Source organism: Lutjanus erythropterus, chromosome 4 (genome assembly GCF_056507025.1).
Source record: "Lutjanus erythropterus isolate fLutEry1 chromosome 4, fLutEry1.hap2, whole genome shotgun sequence".
Lineage (NCBI taxonomy): Eukaryota > Metazoa > Chordata > Actinopteri > Lutjaniformes > Lutjanidae > Lutjanus > Lutjanus erythropterus.
In genome coordinates this window covers 27,974,555-27,999,233 of record NC_139320.1, presented here as the reverse complement: position 1 = coordinate 27,999,233, position 24,679 = coordinate 27,974,555, and the positions used below count along the sequence as shown (strand labels likewise).

The following is a 24,679-nucleotide window of genomic DNA, read 5'->3' as shown; positions in this document are numbered from 1 at the left end:
ACTTAATAATGATAAAAAATATTATTTATGAATATTATATTACTTTTTCTTTGCTATATTATGCCAATAAATCTTACACACTGGACCTTTTAATATGGTGAATAATAGACAAATTGATCATTTTTGGCATTTTGCTTAAGAAAGTGATTAAAATTGTTAAGAAACATTCAAAATAGTTGATTAGTCATTTGATAATTTCAGCTCTACAACCAACAAAATGACAGATATTAGTGGAATGTGCAGAGTTTTGATTGCAGGGAGGATTCAAATTCATAAAATGTGCTAAAATGGATTAAGAAAAATTCCGAGGATTTCAGAACATAAAAAATGAAATGTTGATCAAATAGAGGATAAATCCAATGGTGCCTTAGTTTTCTATTTATATAATAATAATTTTACTTAATTAAAATTCTAATTTAAAACTAATCAAAAACTTTTGAGCGCAACAACATGCAGGAAACTTCAGAGGGTTCAACTTTTCAGAGCACTAAGAGTTAGAATTTATTAACTTGATTTGTGGTGATTTGAAGGACCAAAAAAAGAAAAATCCACCCTTAAAACACTTCAACACAATGTTAAATAATGTTCCAAAGTTAGTTTCTCTTATTTTAATGAATGACTGGCCAAAACCAGATGATGCGGCATCACATATATTTCCAACTAGTGCTGAGTTTGAGAGCAGAAAAATGCCCAGGTATTTTAAACATCAATGATATGTTAGGGTTTTCGTGTCAGCCTATCAGGTTTAAAGAGCAAAAGCTTCATTTAGCAACGACGCCAAACAGGTAGAAATCTGTCAGGTGGGCAGAATGAATCACAGCCACCAGACTACATACTACATTTAGAGTAAAAGGTTCAATTCAGGTTTTGTCGACTGGAAAACGTCTTGCTATTTTGCTCTCACCATCGTCCTCACTCTTTCCGCCTATCCATTAACGCACAGCTGAATGTGACGGGCTCTCTGGGGGTTGTCCAAAGACTTTTTGGGAAATGCAGGGAAAAAAAAAATCATCAACTGAGGCAGACTGAGAGAAAGTGGGAACACCAGAAAGTTAATCACCTCGCAAAGTTTCTCTTGAAGTGCACTGAACACCACAGATGGATGATATATAACAGTGCGAGAGTGTTGAAAAGGTGGATTTTTCCCTTTAATGGGACAGAAACCTCCTCTTCGCTTTCTGAGCGGTGTTCACCCAACGGTGTCCAGCTGAAAGAGAAAACCAAAAACTTTCAGAGCTTCACTTTTCATTCATGAATATCACAAGGCCCAAGCCTGGGGTTACCATTCAAAATTTTCCTCGCTTGACTCCTCGGTTTGCAGGGCTGATGAACTGATGCCAGCACCTCCTACCAGCCCACAGACGCAGCAGTTTGAAAATAGAAAGTTGAAGAGCTGAAGTATCGTAGCACCATGAGAGCTCCGGGAGCTGTGGCCTGACACGTACAGATCCTTCTACTCAAGTGGCGGCGAGCTCCACCATCACCATCCTTCCAGGGACTATAATAAGAGGGTAATATCGTTCCCTTCCCTCTCTGGGCAAAGACTGCAGCCCTGGTGGCTCATCAGACTCCTGGTGGGTGACAGATCTGCAGACACACGTGTCACATCTCGCCTGCAGCTCTGAACTCGTGCACTTATTTTTTCTTTTACATTTTTTTATTGCATCAGGGAAACGGACACAACAGAGTGTTATGTGTAATGTCAGCCCTTGAGTGTCCCTGTCAGTTTAAAGGGGGAGGAGTCCTGCATCACTCCTCATGCTGGCTTCACGGTTTCATTGGACGTCGGGTGGAGAGGTGCCACTCGTTTGAAAAAACTAAGAATAATTTCAAAAATGGATTCTGTCGATGATTATTTGGAGCGCTATTCCATGTAGTTCTGTTCCTATCTACGGGGATATGACCTCACCCACTGGCATGCACATGCAGGCTGGCTTGTTCCCCGCTCACAGTGGGCGCAGCTACTCCATGCCGTTCCTCAACATCTGATTGGCTGCGATGAGCATGACGCTGATGATGAATGCCATGGCGAAGGCGCAGATGAGGCTCTTCCTCACGCACGTCTGACGGTTCTTCTTTGAAGGGTGAACTGAGGAGGAGACAAAGAGAAAGATGAAGAGCAGAAATAAGAAAAAGTTCCTCCAGCGCCAGTTTAAAGGATGATAACACTTCTCTTTCTGACACGTCTTTGAATTTATCATTTTCTGCACCCACAGAAAGGATATAATGAAGACAAACAGAGGATGCACTGACACCAGGCACATTTTTTATTCTGTGTTTACTCCTTTAGCACACTGGTCAACTGCTCACCCTCAGGGGAGGAAAATTCAGACTTAAAGAACACAAAATAACTGCACTGAGATGCTTTAAAATGCAAGTCTTGCTCTTCTGACAAAGATTTACTCTGTGGTTTCTTTGGAGAGGGAATTTAAATTAAACCAAGTGCAGAAAATGGGTTTGGGTTATTAGAAGATGGATGTTGACATCTAATGCTTGGAAAGCCTTGCATAACAAAATAAACCTGCAGGAAGTCTAGACTGGAGCTCATTTTCAATTCTTTTATTTATTCTTAAAGGAACAGTGTGCAGGATTTGGTGGCATCTAGCAGTGAGCTTGCAGATTGCAAACATCTCATCTTACTCCCTCCTCCTCGTGAAAAAGGCAGAAAGCCCTATTAAAAGCCAGAGGTGGGAGTCTCACGTTAGTCCCAAGTTATCGTGGTGAAAATCAAGCAAGTCGAGTCAAGTTGTGGCGCAGGTAAAGCGAGTCACAAGTCATATGAAATTCTGATGAGCTCCTCGTTTCCACATTTAAATCAGTTAAAAGACAGTGGTCATTAACAGAAACTGTTGCATCCTGATTACGCCTTATAAGTCTTACTAATATAAGCCTCCAAAATTAACAACAATGGAGAATTGGATTATGAGAGATGCACACGGGAGCCACAGCACACAGCTGTGTTAGCTAGCAGCATGTCTGCGTCTGAGTTTCACTGGTTATATCACCATCATGTACTTTTCTTTGTCGACCCTGCAGTGATTGATGAAGTTGAATGTTGTGGTGGTCGTGTGGTCCTCACTGAAAACATAATCCTTGAATCCAAATTTTATTATTTCATTACAAGCCTCCTCAATGACAGATGCCTTGTACATTGGCCTCTGCTGGTCTGCTGCGTTCTAAAAGGTTGCCAGGTTTGTTCACACTGCTGAAGAAATCACACAATCATGCTTCAAAAACAACAAGAACTTAATTTCTCAATATCTAGAAAATGATAAAAGTCAAGTCCTTCTGAGTCATCTGTGTCAGGACCAGTGGTGGACAAAGTACTCAACCCCAGTACTTGAGTCAAAGTATAGATACTCCTGGTCAAATATTACTCAACTACAAGTGAAAGTCGCTCAGTCAAAATTTTACTTGAGTTAAAGTACTAGAGTACTTGGTTTTAAAAATACTTAAGTATTCAAAAGTACATGTTTTTAAAAATACTTAAGTAATCAAAAGTACATGTTTATAAAAATACTTCAAAAGTACAAATTACAAAGTACATTTTCTAATATCAATACATGCTGTATTGTTTTCATGATGCATTTACAGAACCTTGTAACTCTCTGAAACCATCTAATGATGCACTGACCTGCTTGTAGAACCACTCTGCTACACAAAGCCTATAGAAACACCTATAAAAACTTCAGCATAGAAATACAATCAAAATCAAAAAGGACAGCTATTGTCATTTTCTGATGTAACTGTATTAAAATCACTGCATAAAAGCAGATTGAAGCCAACTGTAAGGAGTTCTCCAAGTCTGTTAAATAACTGAGATTTCTTTCTGTCTTCAGAGGCAGTATATATACATTAATTATTCTGTATTTTTCACCCCGATAAAAACAGTCCAACTTTAAAAGCTACCTGGAATAATGAATAATTATAATAACAACTTGAGATTTAATTTTGTCTTTCTCCTGCCGTCACCATTACCGCTTTTTGTTTGAATGAAAGAGGGAGAGCTTGCTTGTGCTTGTTAGTGCGCCTGGACGTATTTCTGCTTTTACATCAGTCCCATTTGAGAGGAGCGAGTGACCAATTGCATTTTAGAAAAGAAAAAACACCAACAACTGACTTCAACCATGTGCTCAGTCAAAAAGTAACAACAACCTTCCTAGAAATGTAGTGGAGTCAAAAGTACAATATTTGTCTTTGAAATGTAGTGGAGTGAAAGTCAGAAGTTTCCAAAAAAACAAATACTCAAGTAAAGTACAGATACTCAAAAAATGTACTTAAGTACAGTACTCAAGTAAATCTACTTCGTTACTGTCCACCACTGAAAAACACAATGGTGACACGTTCATGCACAAAGTGAAGGCATGCTACTTTGAATATTAAACTGCAAATCAACACCAGGCCTGTCTTATTATTGACATTGACATTAGTGCAATGTTAAAAAAAACAAAAAAACACTTACAACTTATAAAACTGATAATGGGGGCCTCATAAAGCGTTCCCGCCACTTAAACACAGTGTTTAAAGAAAAATATTAATATATATTACTTATCTACATTTTGCAAAAAATATTCAGTTCTCTATATAACAACCCCCCCCAACACACACACACACACGTTTGCATTTTTAGTTTTTCGTGTAATTAATATATTTATCCTTGTCAAAATCACAGTAATGTGAGGGTGTTCCTTTTTGTTGCTTTGGCAACGTAAACGTCTGTTTCCATGCCAATGTTTCTATTCGAAAATGTTTTCTATCACCAGTAGTTGATTTACTTTGAACCAAAACAGGAGAACAACAACGGACTGAGGCTGAGTGCTCAACTTACCGAAAGAGAAGATGTCGTGACTGCACTTTGTTCAGCTGTGTTTGTGAGTGCTGACTCAAAATAATAATCTATAAACCTCCTCGTGCTTAAAATGTCATGTTTAACTGAATAACTAACCGAGTACGTTGGTCCAGCTGGTTTTTAAGCTAGGTGCTTCTGTAATGTCAGCTAGAAACGTTAGCTAACGTGAGTTTTTTTTTTCTTTTAGACTACCTTTATATGAGAATGGAGGGTCGCATCAAGGCCCGTCTAAAGAGATGCCACGCTTACTTGTTCCTACCCGGGAACATGGTCACTATTTCGAGCCTGATCTCTGTTTGTCTGGGTGAGTCACAACTAGTTGAGTAAGATAAATACAGGTGTCACCAATTAATTAAGGTCATAGGTTTAAAAACAGGTAACTAAATGCTGATGTAGATTCAAAATTAATCACAGTGCCCTAGCACAGCTAACGTAAAAAGTTTCAGTTTGAATTAACGTCAACAAAAACTGGAGTTTTTCAAAGAGCATAAAGAAATATAGAGATGCCTGTTTACCTAGTTACATAAAAATGACCAGAGGGGTGTACTATGAAGCTAGATTTATGGGTTAGTGAGCTATGTCGAGTCTAAATCCAGGATTTTCAGTGTCACGAAAGTGGCTCTCTTTTAACCTGGCTAGATCACCATGGTAACTGATGCTAAGCTCATGTAGGTACGCTGTCCTCCAAAGATGACTGCGTGCTGCAAAATATTCCGTGATTCCCACTCCCTGCAGTTAAAGCCAGGTAATGCTAATTTTATTTGGCTGACTGCACCGCCTTAATGCCAGATATGTCTTTGTCTCAACATTTTAGGGACTGGTATAAGATCTAACATTAACCTAAATGTTTAAATAGAATAAATAACATTTTGCTAAAGGAAAAATCACTTAGCAAGTGAGCTAATACAAATAAGTTTATTAGGAAAATAAATCTGCCCTAAAAAGGAAAAGGGCAGTAATTTTTAGTAGTAATGAGTTATGATCATATGTGTGACATTGAAGACATCCTTTGTCATGTGGACAAATATAATATAATAAATAAATATAATCAAACGTGTTTTATTTTGTAGAAAATGGGGAGTCGAAATCGCAGTAACTGCAAAAAGCTGTAATTAAATCACAGCAAACCAATGTCACTTCAGTTACTGTATTCTAACGTATAATATATGCAAGAAAATGAAAAAATATGTGAACAATGTGTATTATACTGTGTCTGTGTGTGTTTGTACATAACAACAATGTGGAAAAATATTAAAATAAGACCACAGAATCATAGTTTTCAGACTCATCTCTCTGTGAAAATGCATTGCATTAAAATTAAGCATTAAGTGTCATATTTTATCAAAAAAGATTTAGTGGTATTTCATAATTTTCTGTTGCAGCATATTACCCTTTACTTTTTATATTTAGTTTTTAAAGTTTTAATTTTAATATACATAGCTTTAAATGCCCAGAAACCTTTGAAATAATTTGATTTTAAAAGTTACTTAGCACATCACAAGCATACCACAATATAATAATAAATGTTGTAAATGAATAATGATAATAACAATAATGTAAAGAATAACAGTAAAGTCTCATTTGCTATCATTCTATGACAAAGAATCTTATCATATTTATCATTATCTTGCTTTTTAAAGCTAATTTGATAGATAAAATGGACGTTACTGCCTTTTGCTTTGGTATGACCCAATATTTTTTGGCAAGCTTTGCAAAGGCAGCTTACAGTAACTTCCAAGTTACTGCCTTTATTTGCCTTTTGGGGCAGAAATATGAACTGTCAGTAGATTAAAGCTGGTCTGTTTATCCAGATGTATTATTCATTCATTCATTCATTTTCTGTAACCGCTTATTCCATAAGGGTCGCGGGCTGCTGGAGCCTATCCCAGCTAACATTGGCCGAGAGGCGGGGTACACCCTGGACAAGTCGCCAGTTCATCGCAGGGCTCAATAGGTCATATTAATCTAGCTAATTAATGTCCCAATACTGACTAAAATGTGCAATAGACCCATACTGTTTAAACTAAATCACAAATAATGTTTATTGTTGACTTACACCATCTGACATTTTCCTAAAGTACAGCGAAGGTAGCATCCATGTAACAAAAGTACAAAGAAATGCATGTCTGAGGCCACAATTCCAACAGAAATGAAATAAAAACACCTGTTAACAGGGCAGCCACTTCAGGTAAATATGGTGATCTGGTATCTAAAGAAAGATGATTGTATCTAATCACACCAAGTTAAACTGCACCATCTAGTGGACAGTTTAACTCATTGCACTGCTCTAAGCAAACAAACATTTCTGTGATACTGTTTGGCAGGAATTTCTGTGGGGATGATTCTGAGGAAACACGTCCCTCTGTCAGACCGCAACAAAGTGTACTTAGACTTTCCAGGGGAGATACTCGTGCAGATGCTGAAGCTGGTTATCATTCCTCTCATTGTGTCCAGTGTGATAATTGGTAAGCCACAGGTGTATTTCTCACTCTGGTCAACTGTGACATTAGGTAACACAACAGTGCATGTTACACACGTAGAATTATGTGAAATGTAATGATAACAACCATTTACAGCTGAATGTTTTTAGACGTTATCCTCACAGAAGTTTAAAATAGCATGTCTAAGCTCACTTTGTCCTTCTTTACATGTGTCAATTCCATTACAATGCTGTAATCTAAATAAATTCTACTGATCTCTCTAACTCTAGACACTCCAACCTTCAGTCTTAAAGCTAATTTTTTTTTTTATTATTTTTAATAGCAATTCTTCATATGAAGTCCAGCAGCTCAAGGAAAATCACCATGCGTGTAGCAGCATACTATATTTTATCCACTGTACTGGCTATTACCACAGGTAAGAGAAATACCATGTATGAGATACGCTTAGTTCCAGTTTAATAGGGAAAGCAGTCCTGCAGTAACTCCTCCCCTCATGATGGTTATGATGTTCAGTTTTTGTTAAAACCATTTTAGAGAGGTGCTGACTAAACTGTATGAACATTTGCAATGGAAGTAGTTTGTGATGCTGTTGAATTAGGACAGACTAAACAATAGAAATACCAGTCAGTATAATACAATACAATTCATCACTACACAAACTGCAGCTTTCAAAATGACCACTTTTTCAATGCACTTTTCTTCACACAAACAAATAATTAGTGTACAGGTATGACCTGAATGATCTATTTTAAAATATATATATATATATATTAAACCATCAGTACACCAAATAAAAAACACTTCCTTACCCTTCGTGATTGTTTTTGTTTTTACAAAAAGGCGGTTATTTTATTCTTTGCTCATGGTGCTGTGCTGCAGTAAGAGGAGCTTAGCCATCTTATCCCTGAAATCATTCCAAATTTGACTTCTTCTGAGCCAGTGTTAGTGAAGTGTTTACCCAACAAATTTTAGGCTGATGTAATTAAGACTGGACTGAGGTATTTGCAGTTGCAAAGTCTGAGGATTATTTCAATATTCCATTTGATTCTTTTTTTCTTTTCACAGTTTTTAGATCATGTAAAGTCATTAATAGTGTTGTTTTGTGAGGTGCTACTGATGTTGTATAGTACCATAATAATTCCAAATGGAGCAGCTATAGAATATATGTTTCTGTATATTCACCCCTTGTAGGATTAATATTGGTGCTGCTGGTCAAACCAGGGATCAGTCATGGTGTTGGTAATGCTGCAGCAGGTGACGATGATGATGAAGATGTCTCCATACTTGACGCCATTTTGGATCTGATCAGGTGAGAAGAAAGTGTATATGCTGTCAGCCCACCATGATTCCTACCATTACTGATTTCTCTAGAGATTCAGGTTTCAGTTTCAGTTCCTAGTTTAGCAAGGTTCTCAGATCTATTAGTTACATTTTTATCCTTGGAACCAGCTGAATCCGCCAAGTTCATGTTTTCATTTGCTCTGTACGTCTACCCCTTCTTCCATTCGGAAGCTATTCCACCAGCTTTGTACCTGATCGGGCCAATTGTAATCTGTTTATGTCAAGCTCCCGAAATGCAGACCAAACTGTCAAACTAGACAGTGCTGATCAAATATAAATCACAATTATGTTACTACATTGCCTATTCCATGCTTCCGGAAACATTTTTTACTGTTGAGTTATAATATGAAAAAGATTGTGATCAGGTCGCTGCCATTCTGTGCCCTTCTTGGAAATGGACCAAACATTGCTGTGTCACTCGTGGCTTGAATTGGTTGTAGGTCTGTCCAGTTGTGTCCAAAGACATTTTGGCCTGCGTGTGCTGGTTTTCCTGGAAACTGAAAATGAACTGAGAGGTTCACGTTTGTGAATTATTGTGGGGTGGCCAGGCTGTCACATTTCAGAAAAGGCTGGGGTTTTTTTTAAGCAGTGAGCACTTTGTTGTACAAAGTTTGGTGAATATCAGGCAAAAATTCATATTATGCCTTTGATTAGACTTAAGTCCTACCTTAGCTGAACTTTTAAAATACAGGAAGAATCCTATCTTTCTAACAAAGAAGCAATTCTTATATTCATGGCTGTCCTATGTCAGACCTTGTATCTTAACTAAAGAAATACTAACTGGAACACATTCGTCACTCATCCTGTCATGGCTGTATCTGTGTTTAGACTGTGCTCAAGACTCTCACCACACTTGTCACTGGCTAGCGAGCTTACTCTAATACACAGGAAAAGAGAGGCATTATACTTTACCTTCAATTTTAGCGATGAGTTGGAGGCATTAATCTTGTCAGTGGAGGAGAGGAAACCCTTTTTTGGGACAATTTGAATGGGTGTAGAACGTCAATATTAATTTATGTCCTGGGAAACTTCAAGTGTCATCATTGTCATTCCCATTAAGACCTAACAACAGTGGTGCCGCCATTTTTGGCAGTGAGTTTGAATTTCAGACAGGGTCGACAGCATAGAGATAAGATTTTTTTTTTTTTCGTAATGAGACTCCAGTTTCATAATGGTACATGTGTTTGGTTTCTTTATATTCTTTATAGGAACATATTTCCGGAAAACTTAATTGAGATCACCTTTCAACAGGTATGTTTTATTTCTCATAGATGCAAGATATGACCCATGAAGAAGACAATGTCATATTCAAGATGTGATTTATTTTCGTATCTTTAGTACAAGACTCGGAGGGTGGTGGTGGAAAGTGAAGCTGAAACTGACAATTACGACCTGGAAAAGGTAAATATTTTTCTCTTTGCTGCCATGAGGAGGAACTCTTCTGTGAAGAGTAAATGTAAAGTTGGCATGAGACAATTGCTCTCACTGAGTTTCTCATCTTGTTTCAGAAAACAACAGAAACGCTGGTGCTTGAAATTGTAGACCAACCCTATACTTTGGCCCTGATCGTCTGGTCTGTGGCTTTGGGACTGTTCCTCAGGAACATGGGAGAAGAAGGGCAACTCTTAGTGGATGTTTTTGTTGCCCTCAACATAGCCACCAAACGTGTGGTTGGAAAGATCTTATGGTAAGGTGAAACCACACTTATCCTCTGGAAGAAAATCTCAACCTCTGTGCAGTCAATATAGTATTTAAAAAGTGGGGAATACACAATGAGACTTCACGTAAAGCCATGAAACATCCTACAGTATTCTTATACAGTATGAACTCTGCTGATTTCTTTCCAGGTTCATGCCAATAGGAGTCTTCTTCATGACTGCGAGCTATGTTGCTGAGATTGGTGACAGCTGGGAGACTGTCCTCAAAATGTTAAAGTTCATGGCACTGGTTTTGTGCGGGTATGTTCTCATTTGCACTTTTAACACTATTCCACTTGTGCACTATAAGTCCATTTGCTGTTGTCAGTCATTTTGTTTATTATCGTGTTCACTGTGTCACTGTTTTTGCTGCTTTTTTTCAGGCTTGTCATCCACGGCGCAGTTGTTCTACCACTGATGTATCTCCTGTGCGCAAAAGGAAACCCCTTTCCTGTCATCTGGGGGTTTCGTCCGGCCATATTGAAGGCGATGCTCATCTCACGCAAGTAAGAGAATTTGAATTGTCATCTTTTTCTTGGCATTCAACAGTATATTGTCACTGAGATTATTTAGACTGATAGATAGATATTTAGTTACTAACAAGGGAAACACTCTGTCTCCAAGCTCTGCAATCCCACTGATGTTCCAGTGTGGTGAAAAAGTGAACCGGCTTAACACAAATATCACTCGCTTCATGCTGCCGATTGGGATCAATCTCAACATGGACGGAACAGTCCTTTATGAAGTAATGGCGACAGTTTTCATCGCTCAACTCAACAGCATCACTCTGAACTGGGGCCAGTTAATTACTCTTTGGTAAGTCCCAATCACATTATTTTTTCACTCACTCTGTTCTGTTTTGTCTATGCAAGTAGCACATTGATTTTAGTTTAGTAACATTAAAAATGATTATGGGCGTAATTGTGCCTTACTGTACAGTGTCGCCCCCCCGGCCAAAAAACAAAAAAACATATCAGTTGATGTTTCAGTCATTGAAGAGGAAGTAGCTGATGGTAGTCTCACTGTTGAAACTTTATCCATGGCTGCTCTTCATGTTTTGTTTTACTTTGTTTTACCAAACCCTGTTTAGCCTTTATCCTTTAGGAGCTGAAAAGAATGCATGGTGCTGTTTCATATTATTGTACCTTCAACAGTCTGCTCTGTGTTTCTTCTGCAGTATGATAGTGTCAGTGGCCAGCGCAGGAGAGGCAGGGATCCCAGCTACAGGAGCAATCACCAATATCTTCATTCTGGCAGCCACTGAGATTCCTGCGAGGGACGCTTCCCTTTTGTTGGTCGTAGAATGGCTCCTGTAAGTTTGATCTGTGTTCTGGCAGGGATTACCACCTGATATTAAACAACACAGTGCGAAGAAGCACATATCCTCTGCTCTGTGGCTTGTGTCTTTCAGAGATCGTGCCAATGTTGCTGTCAATGTCCTGTCAGACTGCATCGGCCTGGCGCTTGTTGACCGTCTGTCAAGAAAGGACATTGAAGATATGGAAGAGAGAGGACTGGGCATGCCAAGGTAAAATTTTAGTTAGTTAGTTATAGACTGGATTGCATCATAAAAGATGAATTTAATCTAAGATTAGTTCTAATCAGAGTTTGACAAAACTAGGTTTAAAATAAATAAATACAGATTTAAAATGAGGTAAAGCTCTCAAGGTCAATATGGTGATGCTTGCTTACCCAAAGTAAAATAAATAAATAATTAAAAAATACATTTGAATGCTGTTGGGGCCTACCAAGTGTAAAAGAGGGCGGAGGGACTGTTAACTTTTGTCTACAAAAGTGTATTCAAAACATTACATTGTTTGCTACCAAACTAAAAAAAATGAATAACATGTTAAGTGGCGTTTTGAGCCATTTCCAACCTATTAAATGCAGGATTTTACAAATATATTAGGAAATGTAAGTATTTCATCACAGTACAGTAATAGAATTTAGAGTACAGCTCAAAAACATGTTTAAGTGTGCAATACGTTTTAATGGCCAAATAGAGATAAAAAAAAAATGAAAACAGCACAGTAAGAAAAAAAGAAACTGCCGGACAGCAAATGGAAGACTGTTAAACAGATAAACTAGGGCTGCAAATTTTGTGTATTTTCCTGAATTAATAGTTGAGAATGCTAACGATCGATTAATGATTATTAATTAAAAGATACAAACCTTTTTTTTCACATTTTCTTTTTTCTTATTTTATGTTTAAATTTCCTTATTCAATAAATGGCTCTACCAGACAAAACAATGTTAAATGAGTTATGAATTATCATTTAATACATTTTAATCAGTTAGACTCTTAATGGCGATTAATTGATTAATGATTAATCATTAATATCCAAATGATCAACTATAGTGAAAGAAAGAAGAGACACATCATAAAACTCAACTGGGTTGAGTTTGTTCCTTAACTTTCTTCAAGGAACTTGATAATTTTGCACAGTCCATCGCAAAAAGGCAGCCATTTTAGAAATTCAAATGGAGTTTAAAGTTTTGGGGCGACAGAATTTAAAAAAAAAAAAAAGTTCAGAGTAAAAATTAAACAGGTTTTTAAGAGGAAATTCTTCTTTAAGAGGAAATCTTTAAGTCTTTAAGAGGAAATCCTACTTGCTGACACCTGTAGAAACACTGTTCTAGTAGCAGATTCAGAGTGTGTGAGTGGAATGACAGCTACCTACCATCCTGCTAACAGTAGCACACACAGAGATAGTAATAATGCTTTTTATCTGATATAGCACGGTACAGTTGCACGTTGACATTGAGGAGATCCACGTCCCCAGCTGATTCTGAAACAACAGAAGACCAAATGTGTGGCCACAGATCAGCAAAAACAGGGTTGACTTTGAGAAGAATTTTTTAAAAATGCAATTTTTCCCTTTGTACTGTTGTTTCATTTCTTTACTGTCACATTTGTCACATTTTCTGCACTTTCGTTTGCATACTTTAAAATAAGCCTAATGGCAACCATTTGTTGATTTGATTAATTTTCTATGTACAGCTTCTTTGGTAGTTTATGTAGATATAATTCTAGTGAGCTACATGTAGATAGGGGCAGCTCACAAAGTCATAAACTCCAAGACAGCAGCTAAACTGTAGCCTCATCTCAACATAGACATGGCTGACTTTGTCAAGAATTCTTGAGTTAAAAATTAACTGTTTGACTTCAGTTTTTCTATCATTTTGTGTATTTGCCATCACATTTTCTGCATTTTGGTGGTAATTTGTTAATTAAATTTATTTGGAATCAAATTTGTCATGTTTCTGTGTCAGCAGCATGAGGAGGGACAAATCTTATTTTATTGTTCTCTCTTTGATTTATTTATTTGCTGACACATATTTGCACTTTGATTTTGTAAGCATTCATTTAAATGAGTCTATTGCTTGCCCTTTTAATAAGATTTATTTGGAATTACATCGATGCGATTGGTATTTTTGTAGATATAATTGTAGTAGCCTGTATAAAGTGACTCTGTTTTTCTATAAATATCAGACAAAAAAAACTGGCTGGCTGTCCTGTATGTGTTTCCTTTGATTAGCAAAAAGTGGTGTGTGTAGCTGATCATAAAGTAATAAATAACTGTTTGTAAAAACACAGACAATTATTTTTTATGTTATATAATAATCAGTGGTGGACAAAGTACTCAACCCCAGTACTTGAGTCAAAGTATAGATACTCCTGGTCAAATATTACTCAACTACAAGTGAAAGTCGCTCAGTCAAAATTTTACTTGAGTTAAAGTACTAGAGTACTTGGTTTTAAAAATACTTAAGTATTCAAAAGTACATGTTTTAAAAAATACTTAAGTATTCAAAAGTACATGTTTATAAAAATACTTAAGTATTCAGAAGTACAAAGTACATTTTCTAATATCAATACATGCTGTATTGTTTTCATGATGCATTTACAGAAGCTTGTAACTCTCTGAAACCATCTAATGATGCACTGACCTGCTTGTAGAACCACTCTGCTACACAAAGTCTATAGAAACACCTATAAAAACTACAGCATAGAAATACAATCAAATCAAAAAGGACAGCTATTGTCATTTTCTGATGTAACTTTAAAATCACATCATAAAAGCAGATTGAAGCCAACTGTAAGGAGTTCTCCAAGTCTGTTAAATAACTGAGATTTCTTTCTGTCTTCAGAGGCAGTATATATACATTAATTATTCTGTATTTTTCACCCCGATAAAAACAGTCCAACTTTAAAAGCTACCTGGAATAATTTTGTCTTTCTCCTGCCGTCACCATTACCGCTTTTTGTTTGAATGAAAGAGGGAGAGCTTGCTTGTGCTTGTTAGTGCGCCTGGACGTATTTCTGCTTTTACATCAGTCCCATTTGAGAGGAGCGAGTGACCAATTGCATTTTAGAAAAGAAAAAACACCAACAACTGACTTCAACGATATGCTCAGTCAAAAAGTAACAACAACTGTAGTGGAGTCAAAAGTACAATATTTGTCTTTGAAATGTAGTGGAGTGAAAGTCAGAAGTTTCCAAAAAAACAGATACTCAAGTAAAGTACAGATACTCAAAAAATGTACTTAAGTACAGTACTCAAGTAAATGTACTTCGTTACTGTCCACCACTGGTCAGGACTTAAGTCATGAATACCAAGTGAAAGTCAAGTATCAGTGTCAATGAAGTATCCACTCTTCAAGTTTGTGACTTCAGTCTTATTGGGGTCAAGTCATGTGACTCGAGTCCATCTAGAACCAGTGTTTGGTTTGTCTGTTCAGGGCTAAAACATGTCGGTGCAACATGGCAGCCTCCATGGAAGAGAACCGGTGCCCTCTGTACATATAAATGGCTCATTCTCCGCACTTATCATTGGATGCAGGATAGCGCTGCGACATTAGAAAGCTAAAGGCGATAGATCGGTAAAGGAGTGTGTTGACAAAATGGCAAAAACTTCCTCCTCTGAAAGACTACACTGATAGATAGGCAAGACATCTACATGAAAATATGGAGCACTTATACTACTGTAACCTGACGTACTGATGATTTGCACCATTTCTTATAATCTGAGATGTTAGATGATCTACATAATATGATGTACAACTTAGACTATGTATCACACATGTATATATGAGTGTGTATATACATGCATACACATATATGTATATAATACTCTGTCTCTGGAATCTTTGCACAGTGCAGTCATTTGTGCATTCAGGTGACTTTGGTTCTCAGATTCCTGTTCACTTCTGATTGGACCACACTAATGTACTGTGAAGTGAAATTTTCCACTGAGGTTTGGACCAAAAGGAAATTAATCCGAGGTGTGGTCTCGTAGCAGCGTTGCCAGGCAGAATTAACAGCTCTGCTCTGGATCCCAGCTGCATGAGCAGCAGGTAACTGGGAAGTGACCAGCAGAGATAGACTGAGGTGAGTGCGGGGTGACCAGGTGTCCACTGCAAACCAAACCAGTGCAGGACGGATGCTTTTCTAAAATCTGGATTTATCCAACAGTTGTGAAGAAAGCAGGGAACACTGTCATCACGGGGCTGTGTCTAGTGTCAAACTGCGCGCACAAGGGTCAAATACAGGCTAACCTGTCACCGTCTTTGCTGCCTACACTACCACGCCCTGAGGGGAAAACAGCAAGTCACCACAAAGTATTCCAGAGTTATGAGGAATATGGTGGAAACTAGCACAAAGAAAAAGAGAATGCAGCAACAACAAAGACTGGGAAAGTACTTATAACTGGGTGAAGCCAGTGGAGGGCGAATCTCAGAGAGTTTCATGTAAAATTTGCCAGAGTTATTTTTTCAGTTTCACACAGTGCGGAGGGTATGATGTCAAGTGACACAGTACACGAGTCTAACAAGAAAAGAGATTTGCCGATCTATGGATATACTCCAACCAAAAGTTACTGTGCAACAGAATAGAAATGTTTATTTATTTATTTTTTAATTAAGTCAGACAGACATTATATCATATTTTTACTACCCCTCAGCTTTGGTAACATGTTCCACACAAATATACAGATTTTTCCACATTTAATTTGTTGGGATCTGCTCACTGTAGGTGAGCGCCACAATCCTCAGGACCAGACTCCACAGCAACAGACGAACCTCACAATAAAAAGGCTGGCAGGTCTGACAGCTTTACAGTACAGCAGTGTTCGGGAATGTGGAAACTATGAAATAAATATCACATTAGATTAAAAAGTGTTTTCCCTTTTTCCCTTTTTCTTCTGGGGGACACACTTTTTAAAAATGACAAACCATCGTGACCCAAATCAAAATACATGCGTCTGTGCACTCCACCTGTTTTCACATGTTTGGACCCACTTTTCAACCAGAGATCAATCTGGTGGTGATTTTTCCACTAATTGATTAATTGTTTCATTCATAAAATGTCAGAAAATGTTGATCAAAGTCCAAGATGACGTCCTTAAATGTCTTCTTTTGTCCACAACTCAATGATATTCAATTTATTGTCAGAGACGAGTAAGGAAACCAGAAAATATTCACATTTAAGAAGCTGAAATCAGAGAATTTAGACTTTTCTTCTTAAAAAAAAAAAAAAACTCAATTAGATTAATCCATTATCAAAATAGTTGAGGATGAATTTAATACTCTATTAATAATGTTTTTATCCTCTCTGATCAGGAAATCAATTAGACAAAAAAAGAACATATAATATGTTTTAAATACTTTATTAAAGGTGAGCTGCAGATAAAAATCTTAAATTTGCAGAATTTCTTCCATCATCTTTTATTTATTTGGTGACCCAAATAAAAGCTCCTGTGACTCCACTGATTTTGCACAAGAAGTTAAGTTTACTCAATATCCAAAATAATTGAACTACTCTGTTGTTTGTTTTTGCTGGTGCCTGTTTCTCTTTGCTCTCCACAAATTCATCATAATGATCAGAATGACGGCTCTTAAGATGTTAAGATGGGCAATGAAATCTGTGGCATTGAATGAATGTGATTTAGCCCCTCCTCACATGAGCAATCATTGCAAATAGCAACTTTGCTTTCCACTTTGGACACCTAAAAAAAACTCCACACTAGAGACATAATCGTGCTGCATGTGAAATATTAAATTGTCATCTTAATGACCTGTCGTATCAGCAGAAATGTTCATTTTAGGTCAATACAAATCTTTCATTTTAAAGCCTTTATCAACTGATGCAGATGACGTGCATCCCTAGAAAAAGGCTCGTCGTTGGATACTGACCGAATCCTGTTCCATGTAAAAAACTCATTGTTAGTTTATAAAGGTGCATGGAGCTAAAACTAAAACTGCAGTCAAATCAGCTTCCCTGCAAAAAATCCTGCCTTCACAAAAGTTTTAATGTTAAGTTTTTGTTACTGTATGGTCATTTTGGAAAGTGCATTTTGTGGTGCTGTAGAACTGCATTGTGTTATACTTCAGAGGTGTTTTTAAGGTTTTGTCCAACCCATTAAAGTTCAGTGAGGTTAGAAAAGTGCCATTGTATAAAACAGTGGAGAACCAGCTTCGTGCTTCACATACCTGGAAGCAAAATCCGCTTTAAGACCATATAACACCCCCTTAAAACTTAAAGACTGCAAGTGAGCTGACATCATGTTGAACTTAAGGACATTATATAGAAATCTGAGCTGACGCACTCATTCACACAACAGCAGCAGCCTCAGCTCTCTGTGAGATCATTTTCTGGTTCAATCAACCTCCGGCGCCGACCGGTAACTCAGCAGCTCTTCCTCCCTGCAGCAGGTCTGCGGACTGCGAGCGGCCGAGATGATTTTACCGAGCTGCGGTAATTAGGGGAGCCGGGCCAATGACCCACAGCCACATGGCTCACACACTCTCACTCGCTCTATTTTTAACTCCCAATTCAAGAAGCACTGAAGTCATCAAAAATGCTTCTTGACTGCTGTTCCAAAGAAAATGCAATGTGGAAAGTGGGACAGAGATTGCTACATCTTTTTTGGCTCCTGCGTTAAGGCGGTGTCATTAGTCGGCAATGTATACTCAAAAAACACTATTCCAGACTCTCACGTCGTATAAAACATGAGGTGAAGTGACTTTTAGCCAAAATGGATTATCCAAGAATGAGCTTTCGGCCAATTATTCAAGGTTATGTAAGTGAAAACTGGACGAAATTGAGCGTTTATCTTAGTTTTAGGGAATTTAATCAGAACAAATCGCTTTTTCAGGAAAGGCACGCTCACGCCTACACCTTAAAGCTGCCGAGTGCAACCGCAGCCTCATCTGTTGAAATAGCACTGGAAGGTTCATACAGTTTCAAGCTCTGGGTCTTGGAGTTGAAACTCCTGGTCACAACTTGAACTTTGAGACCATTGCTCATGTGACACAACACAAAAATCTCCCCTCAGTGACTCATGTATACCAAGAATTTACAAGAATTTCACTGATATTAGCATAGCGTAGAGTTTTATTCTCTTTAAAGGTATAATCTGCAACATTTGAAAATAAAAACAACGTATAGACTCATATTACATAATCTCTTTCGATCACAAATGTTGGTATTTGATGTCCTGATGGGTTTACGAACAACTCAGACAAATCCCACTGACTCTAATTTACTACCTAGCTTATGTCAAGGTCCAAAACACGCTGTATCCTACATTTCCCATAATGCATCAATAGCATCAGACTTTCTCTGCCTGGTGAATCCTGGTGTGCAGCAAACTTTATGTTATAAAGTACATATATACGCCTCCAATTCAGGGATGTGCATGATTAGTTGACTAAACAATTAACTCTTGCTACACTCAGTAGTCGACACCAGAAATAATAGTCAGTTAAACTATTATTTAATTTTTTTCTTCCATGCAGAACACTGGTTAACTGTTGCCTCTGAGATTTTTATGCCACTAGCCAAGGCTGCAGCACCGGCAGATGGCATAAACACCCTGTACTCATGGCCGGACGTTGTAATCCAGCAAGGTGGAAAGTGGAAAGTGTGACAGATGAAGTCTCGTAAAAACCAGTGTGGTTTGGCATTATTCTGATGTAGAAAATGAAAATAAGGACTTATGAAAGCTGTGTCAGAATAAACTGCCATTTAAAGCCAAAATATGTAACATTTTCATGTTAAAATGCTAAACGTGATATATATTTTGTTGTGTTGTTACATTATCCCAAATGTTTCCAACAACATTCAGATGCAAAGAAATCCATAATTTAATCAAGGTAATGATGCATTAACTGTAAGCTGTTGCTATATTTTCTGGTAAAACATACATTGTGCCTTTTAAAGCTACAGTTGAAAGCTTCTATAAAAATATCTTTTTGTCATATTTGTTGAAGCTGTCACTATATCCTAAAAGTAGTTCACAGGAATGGAAGAACCAATCTGATCGCTACAGGCTGTATGAGCTTTTAAATGATGTTGAGCAGTGTGTGCTTTCCAGGTGATTTCTATCTTGTGTATTGCATTGATGTGAGTGTTTTCTTTGACCATTTACTAATGAATAGACAAGCTGCTTTCAGTTTCATTTCCATGCGTGCATTAATGTCACTGCAGCAAATATGTGGGACATTTAGGATGCAAAACTAAAAAGTGTAGTTATAAACTTGACAGGACAGAGGAAACTCCAGAATTAAATGATCAATTGTGCGTAAAGGCACACGGTGTCTCTCTCTCTTTGTCTGCCAGAGACCCCTTTTTCCCCATCATGACTGCTATTAATCAGAATATTAACTTTTATGAGCCGCCTACACACCCCGCAGATGAACCGTACTGTTCACAGTTGTCACTGCTGTCTGATTCCACCAAGCACTGTGCCATGGTTCTGATCTGTTCTCCGCACGGCTGCAAGCCCCACCAGAAGCATTTCAGGAGTGGAGCATTTGCCCGCCTGATTATGTTTACTTGCTGAGAATTTGTTGATTAGGTATTCTTCCCTTGCTCTTTTTGCTTCTACCATGGATATGCAGGCTACATGGAAAAATAGTTTCTTTTCTGTCTGTCTTTATGATCGTGAGTCTTCACAGTTGTCTTTTATTTTGAAAATTAACTAGATTCTTCCTGCCTTTTCTGTCTGACTTCCTGCCCTTTCGATCTGCTCCGTGCTAACTGACACGGCATCCGTTGAAAACAGACTTGGCACGTATTTGAAGCAGAGCGTAGTGCCGCTTCTGGGATGCGCCATGGCGCTTGTAGTAGAATCTCAAGCATTGTCTAGAATGGCCACGGATTGCTGCAGCTGCCGCAGCACAGCTGTAACGCAACACAGCTGCACCTGGTGGAAATTTTGGGTAAGAGGTTGTTTCCACCACAGCTGAAATCTAGACAGCAAACAAAAAGAAGTTTCCTGGGTGTTAACAGGTTACTGGATCAGCTGTTCTGGAGTGCAATAAGGCAGCCAACAAGGTACAAGTAATACGGTAATACGACAAGTAACAGAAAAGATCTTTTAGTAGAAGCTGCTGACAATCATCTCCACAAAACCCACAGTATCTTTCAAATGTCTAGTTTGGAAAAAAAAAAAACATCTTGGAGGCTGAATATAAGACTGAGTTGTTATATTGGGTTATTATATTGTTTACTGCAGTTTTACAGAGATTTGAAGTCTGTATCTATAGTTGTATAAGTCAGGGTGAGTTGAAGAGGGTGTCAATGGAAAGAGCATGTGTTGAGCTGCTGGCAGGCCGTGACGATGGGAGGAGAGCTGTGGTCTAGACATTAGTTCTCAGTCCAGTCGCCTGAACCTGCTGTCAGCCTCATAAAACACCTCCTCAGACGCCCAAAGTAATGACACCACTGCCAGATATCCACAAAGGCTTTTCTTCAGTGGAGCACTGTGGTCATGAAGGTAATGAAGTGTACGCTGGTTTCCAGGCGGCTGACTTATGGCCGTCTACATTCACTGGGTTTAAGAAATTATACCAAAACCCTAAGTGGGATGTCTGGTGTAAAGGTAGCTATAAGGTTCATTTATTTAACCCTTTAGACTCTGGTAGACTTCTGGGGCAGGGTAGTTTTTTTTAAGAAAAATTCTTTGTATTTTCACTAAAGTATTTTTCAAGCACCAGTACTTTTACTTGTAATTGAGTAATATTTTAGTAAGGTAGCAGTATTATACTTGAGTTTAGATTTTTAGTACTCTTTCCACCACTGCTGTTTACTGATTGTGGTTATGTGTGCAACTTATATGAGGAAACTTGACCTGGTCAATCATTCTGAATATTTTTGATTCCGGTTATTGATGACAACTTAAAGTATCTACAACACAAAGATCAAGACATTTTTTCCCCATGTTTTAATACACTGGGAATGATTTTAACATCAGACTGGCACATATGGGCACTTCACCAAATGTCAGGCAACGCCCCCTTTTAAAGAATAGAAAAGCAGGGATCCCATAGACAACAATGCAATTTTATGTTTTTGATTAACAACTTTAACAAGTTTGTATGAATTCATGTCAAGTTAAACAAACCTTTGAATTACTCTGTGACCATGCTCCAACCAGAGAGTTTGCAATATCTTAATAAATTAATATTAACCAGTCAGCCGTCATGCTCCTTCAGTCTGGATCAATGCGCCGACACAGTGGCCAGGCGCTGCTAGTATTGAATTACCAGGTATCGTGAGGCTTAACACTACAACAGACAAGGCGACCATTTTCATTGTTTTCAAATGCATGCAATAACTTTGTTGAATTAAAAAATATAATACAGCTGATACCTAACTTTACCTGACAGCATATGTATTTTCAGTTAAAATGTTTTTTATAAATTACACAAAGGCAAAGGCAAAGAAAAAACGACACATGGAAATTGCCACTGTTACTTCTTGCACTGGTGCTCTTGCATCTTGGTTGCTTAGCAACCATCACTGTCTCTGTCGATAAAACTTCTCAGGTGGTCTTGATTTCTTCTTGACATTAAAATACAAATAATTAATCATTTGGACTCAATTAAAATTGATCAGTTTTTTTGTTAAATCTTCCAAATTTTGAAATAAAGTACCCTCACTTATTACAAACAGCAACATTTCCTTTTCCCATAGTTTATGATTATATTCTAATGATGATTCCTGGTGGAAATTTGTTATTATTAATGTTGAAATAGCATGTTAATAATGTTATAAAATACATTTAACAGTTTCTCACTCTGAGTAATTCTAGATTAATCTAAAATTTGAATCAGATAACTAGTGGTTATTATCGTACAGAGAAATACTGCTGTGAATGTATATAATCATTATGGTTTACTACACATGATGGCATGCATATTGATAAACATAGAAATATATGACAGAATTTACATTTTGGTTTTATTTCATTTTTAAAAAGATAATCCAACAGAATAAATGCATTAATCTCGTAGACTGGTGGTTATCATGAGAGATAATAGATAATAAAACTGTTAATTCACACCTGTTGATCTTAGCTGGGCTGAGATTTAGTCAGAGACGACAGTCTGAGGCTGCTGTAACGTTATGACTGAACTCCAGCATCCTCATCCTCGAGCTAACATTAGCTCTCCATCAGTGCTAACAGTTACCGTCCACAGGAGGCTCAGACATTCTTACTGCTCTCTTTTTAGGATCCATTCCTTTCCAGGAAGGATGAGGAACCAGAGATCATTAAGGATTTGTACATATATTGATTTTACAACCTGCTACACAGCAACTTTTGGGCATTTTCCTATCTCTCCCATTATATGAAACAGAGAGTTTTCTCCCAGAGGGGGGCGTGGCCTTGTTGACTCAGGCAGTGATGATGTATTGCTGATCCGATACTACTCACAAAACAAAAAGATTTAATTAATTTCCTCCAAGTGAAAAAAACAAGGAATCCCGAGTTTCAGATTAGAGATTTCAGATTGCTTTGAATATTAACTCCAAATGCTCTGATCTCTGCTTCTAAAATGTGAATATTTTCAGGTTTCTTTAGTCTTCTGTGACAGTGAACTGAATATCTATGTGCTATGGCCAAAACAAGATATACAGAATATATTTACTTATATGAAAAAGTCAGTTATACCTTCATGCACAGTGCAAACGTGATATGAGAACATGTTGCTAAGATGAGGTCCTTATAAATCTATACACCTGTGTGGCAGCTGTGACATTCATGGACCAAAGTTGATTTCCACGCCTGCTGTGGCTGCCAGCCGCCCCCCAGACAGCTGCTACTCCTGCATGTTTCTCTGCACTTTACGCTATCGGTCCAATTTGTTCAGCGATGAATCAGCGCCTAGTGAACTTCTATGGATCGGTGGTTACATTCTTTATTCCGTTGTTTTTCAGCTCCACATCATATTGATTCCACAGCGACGTGAAGCCAGAGGGAAATCAAGAGCCTTTTATGCTACCTCATATATCAGCAAGCTGAAGCAATAAGTACCAGAGTAGCATGATGAATTGTACTCCGTATGAATTGCAGTGTGACACAACATATTGATTTCTCCATGAGTGAGCACATTTTGGTGTCCCTGTGTGGCGGCTGGTACTCGCGGACCTTAAGGCCAACAGATATGATCCTGTGGTGGTCAGGCTTCATCATAAACCCGCAACAAACATCATGTTGTCATCACTCCGCACCAGTTTTAAGACCCTGATGTAGTGCTGCTGCAATCTGTGTCCGTCCTCACTGACACCAGTGTCCGCCCAGTAAATTCCCTCCAGGACAGGTTGGACTCACAGGCTGGTTGTGTCTGATAAAGATGCACATTCAAGGGATAGTTTGTATTATTTGAAGCGGGGTTGTATGAGTTGGCATGGCATGGCAAGTTTGGGGAAGCAGAGAGGAGATCCGGTACGGAGGCTAAGCAATGCACTGCTGTGGACAGGGTCAGCAACAAAACATATTTTAGCTATGTAAAAAAGGTCTATTTAAAAAATAAATCTAAATCAGTTTCAGTGTATGCTATATTTATAATATTTTCTTAATTTTACCTTGCCATCAGACAGTCCTTTCTGACAGTAAAGCGCCATTATACAAACCAAACATCGCTTTCTCCAAATCAACCAAACTCCACAGACAAAATCAGTAATTTTACCTTAAAGAGCACAGGAGTTGCTGGTCTACTGTTGCCTTGATCTGCTAGGTTGTATGTGTTATTGCGTGACTGGTGAATCCAAACCAACCTTTTAAAACACACAAAAAGTCACACAATAACACAAACAAGTGAACAGATCGAGACAGCGGTAGACCAGGAACCCCTGTGCTCTGTGAGGTAAAATTACTGATTTTGTCAATGCAGTTTGGTTGGTTTGGAGGGAGTGATGTTTGGTTTGTGTAACAGCAGTTTCCCATCAGAAAAGGCTAGTACGCCTCTCTGCTTCTCCAAACTGGGACTGCGCCAGCCACCATCTACTGTAGGTAATACCCTGACTACAGATGAGTACCTCATACAACTCCACTTTAAATAAT

At 38.0% G+C, this 24,679-nt stretch overlaps 1 protein-coding gene across 3 annotated transcripts in view; it reads right to left on the bottom strand.

Annotated features, from left to right (window-relative positions):
* Positions 1 to 470: 470 nt before the first annotated feature.
* The window catches only part of caln1 (calneuron 1), a 134,567-nt gene continuing 110,358 nt past the window's right edge, over positions 471 to 24,679 (bottom strand). For 2 of the 3 annotated variants that reach the window (XM_084717506.1, XM_084717503.1), the window contains exon 6: positions 471 to 2,089. In XM_084717506.1, coding sequence (XP_084573632.1) covers positions 1,962 to 2,089 — 128 coding nt within the window. In that variant the 3' untranslated portion in view covers positions 471 to 1,961. Of the gene's footprint in view, positions 2,090 to 11,409; positions 11,804 to 24,679 lie in introns of those variants that run through there. The other variant, XM_084717505.1, reaches the window with a different exon arrangement.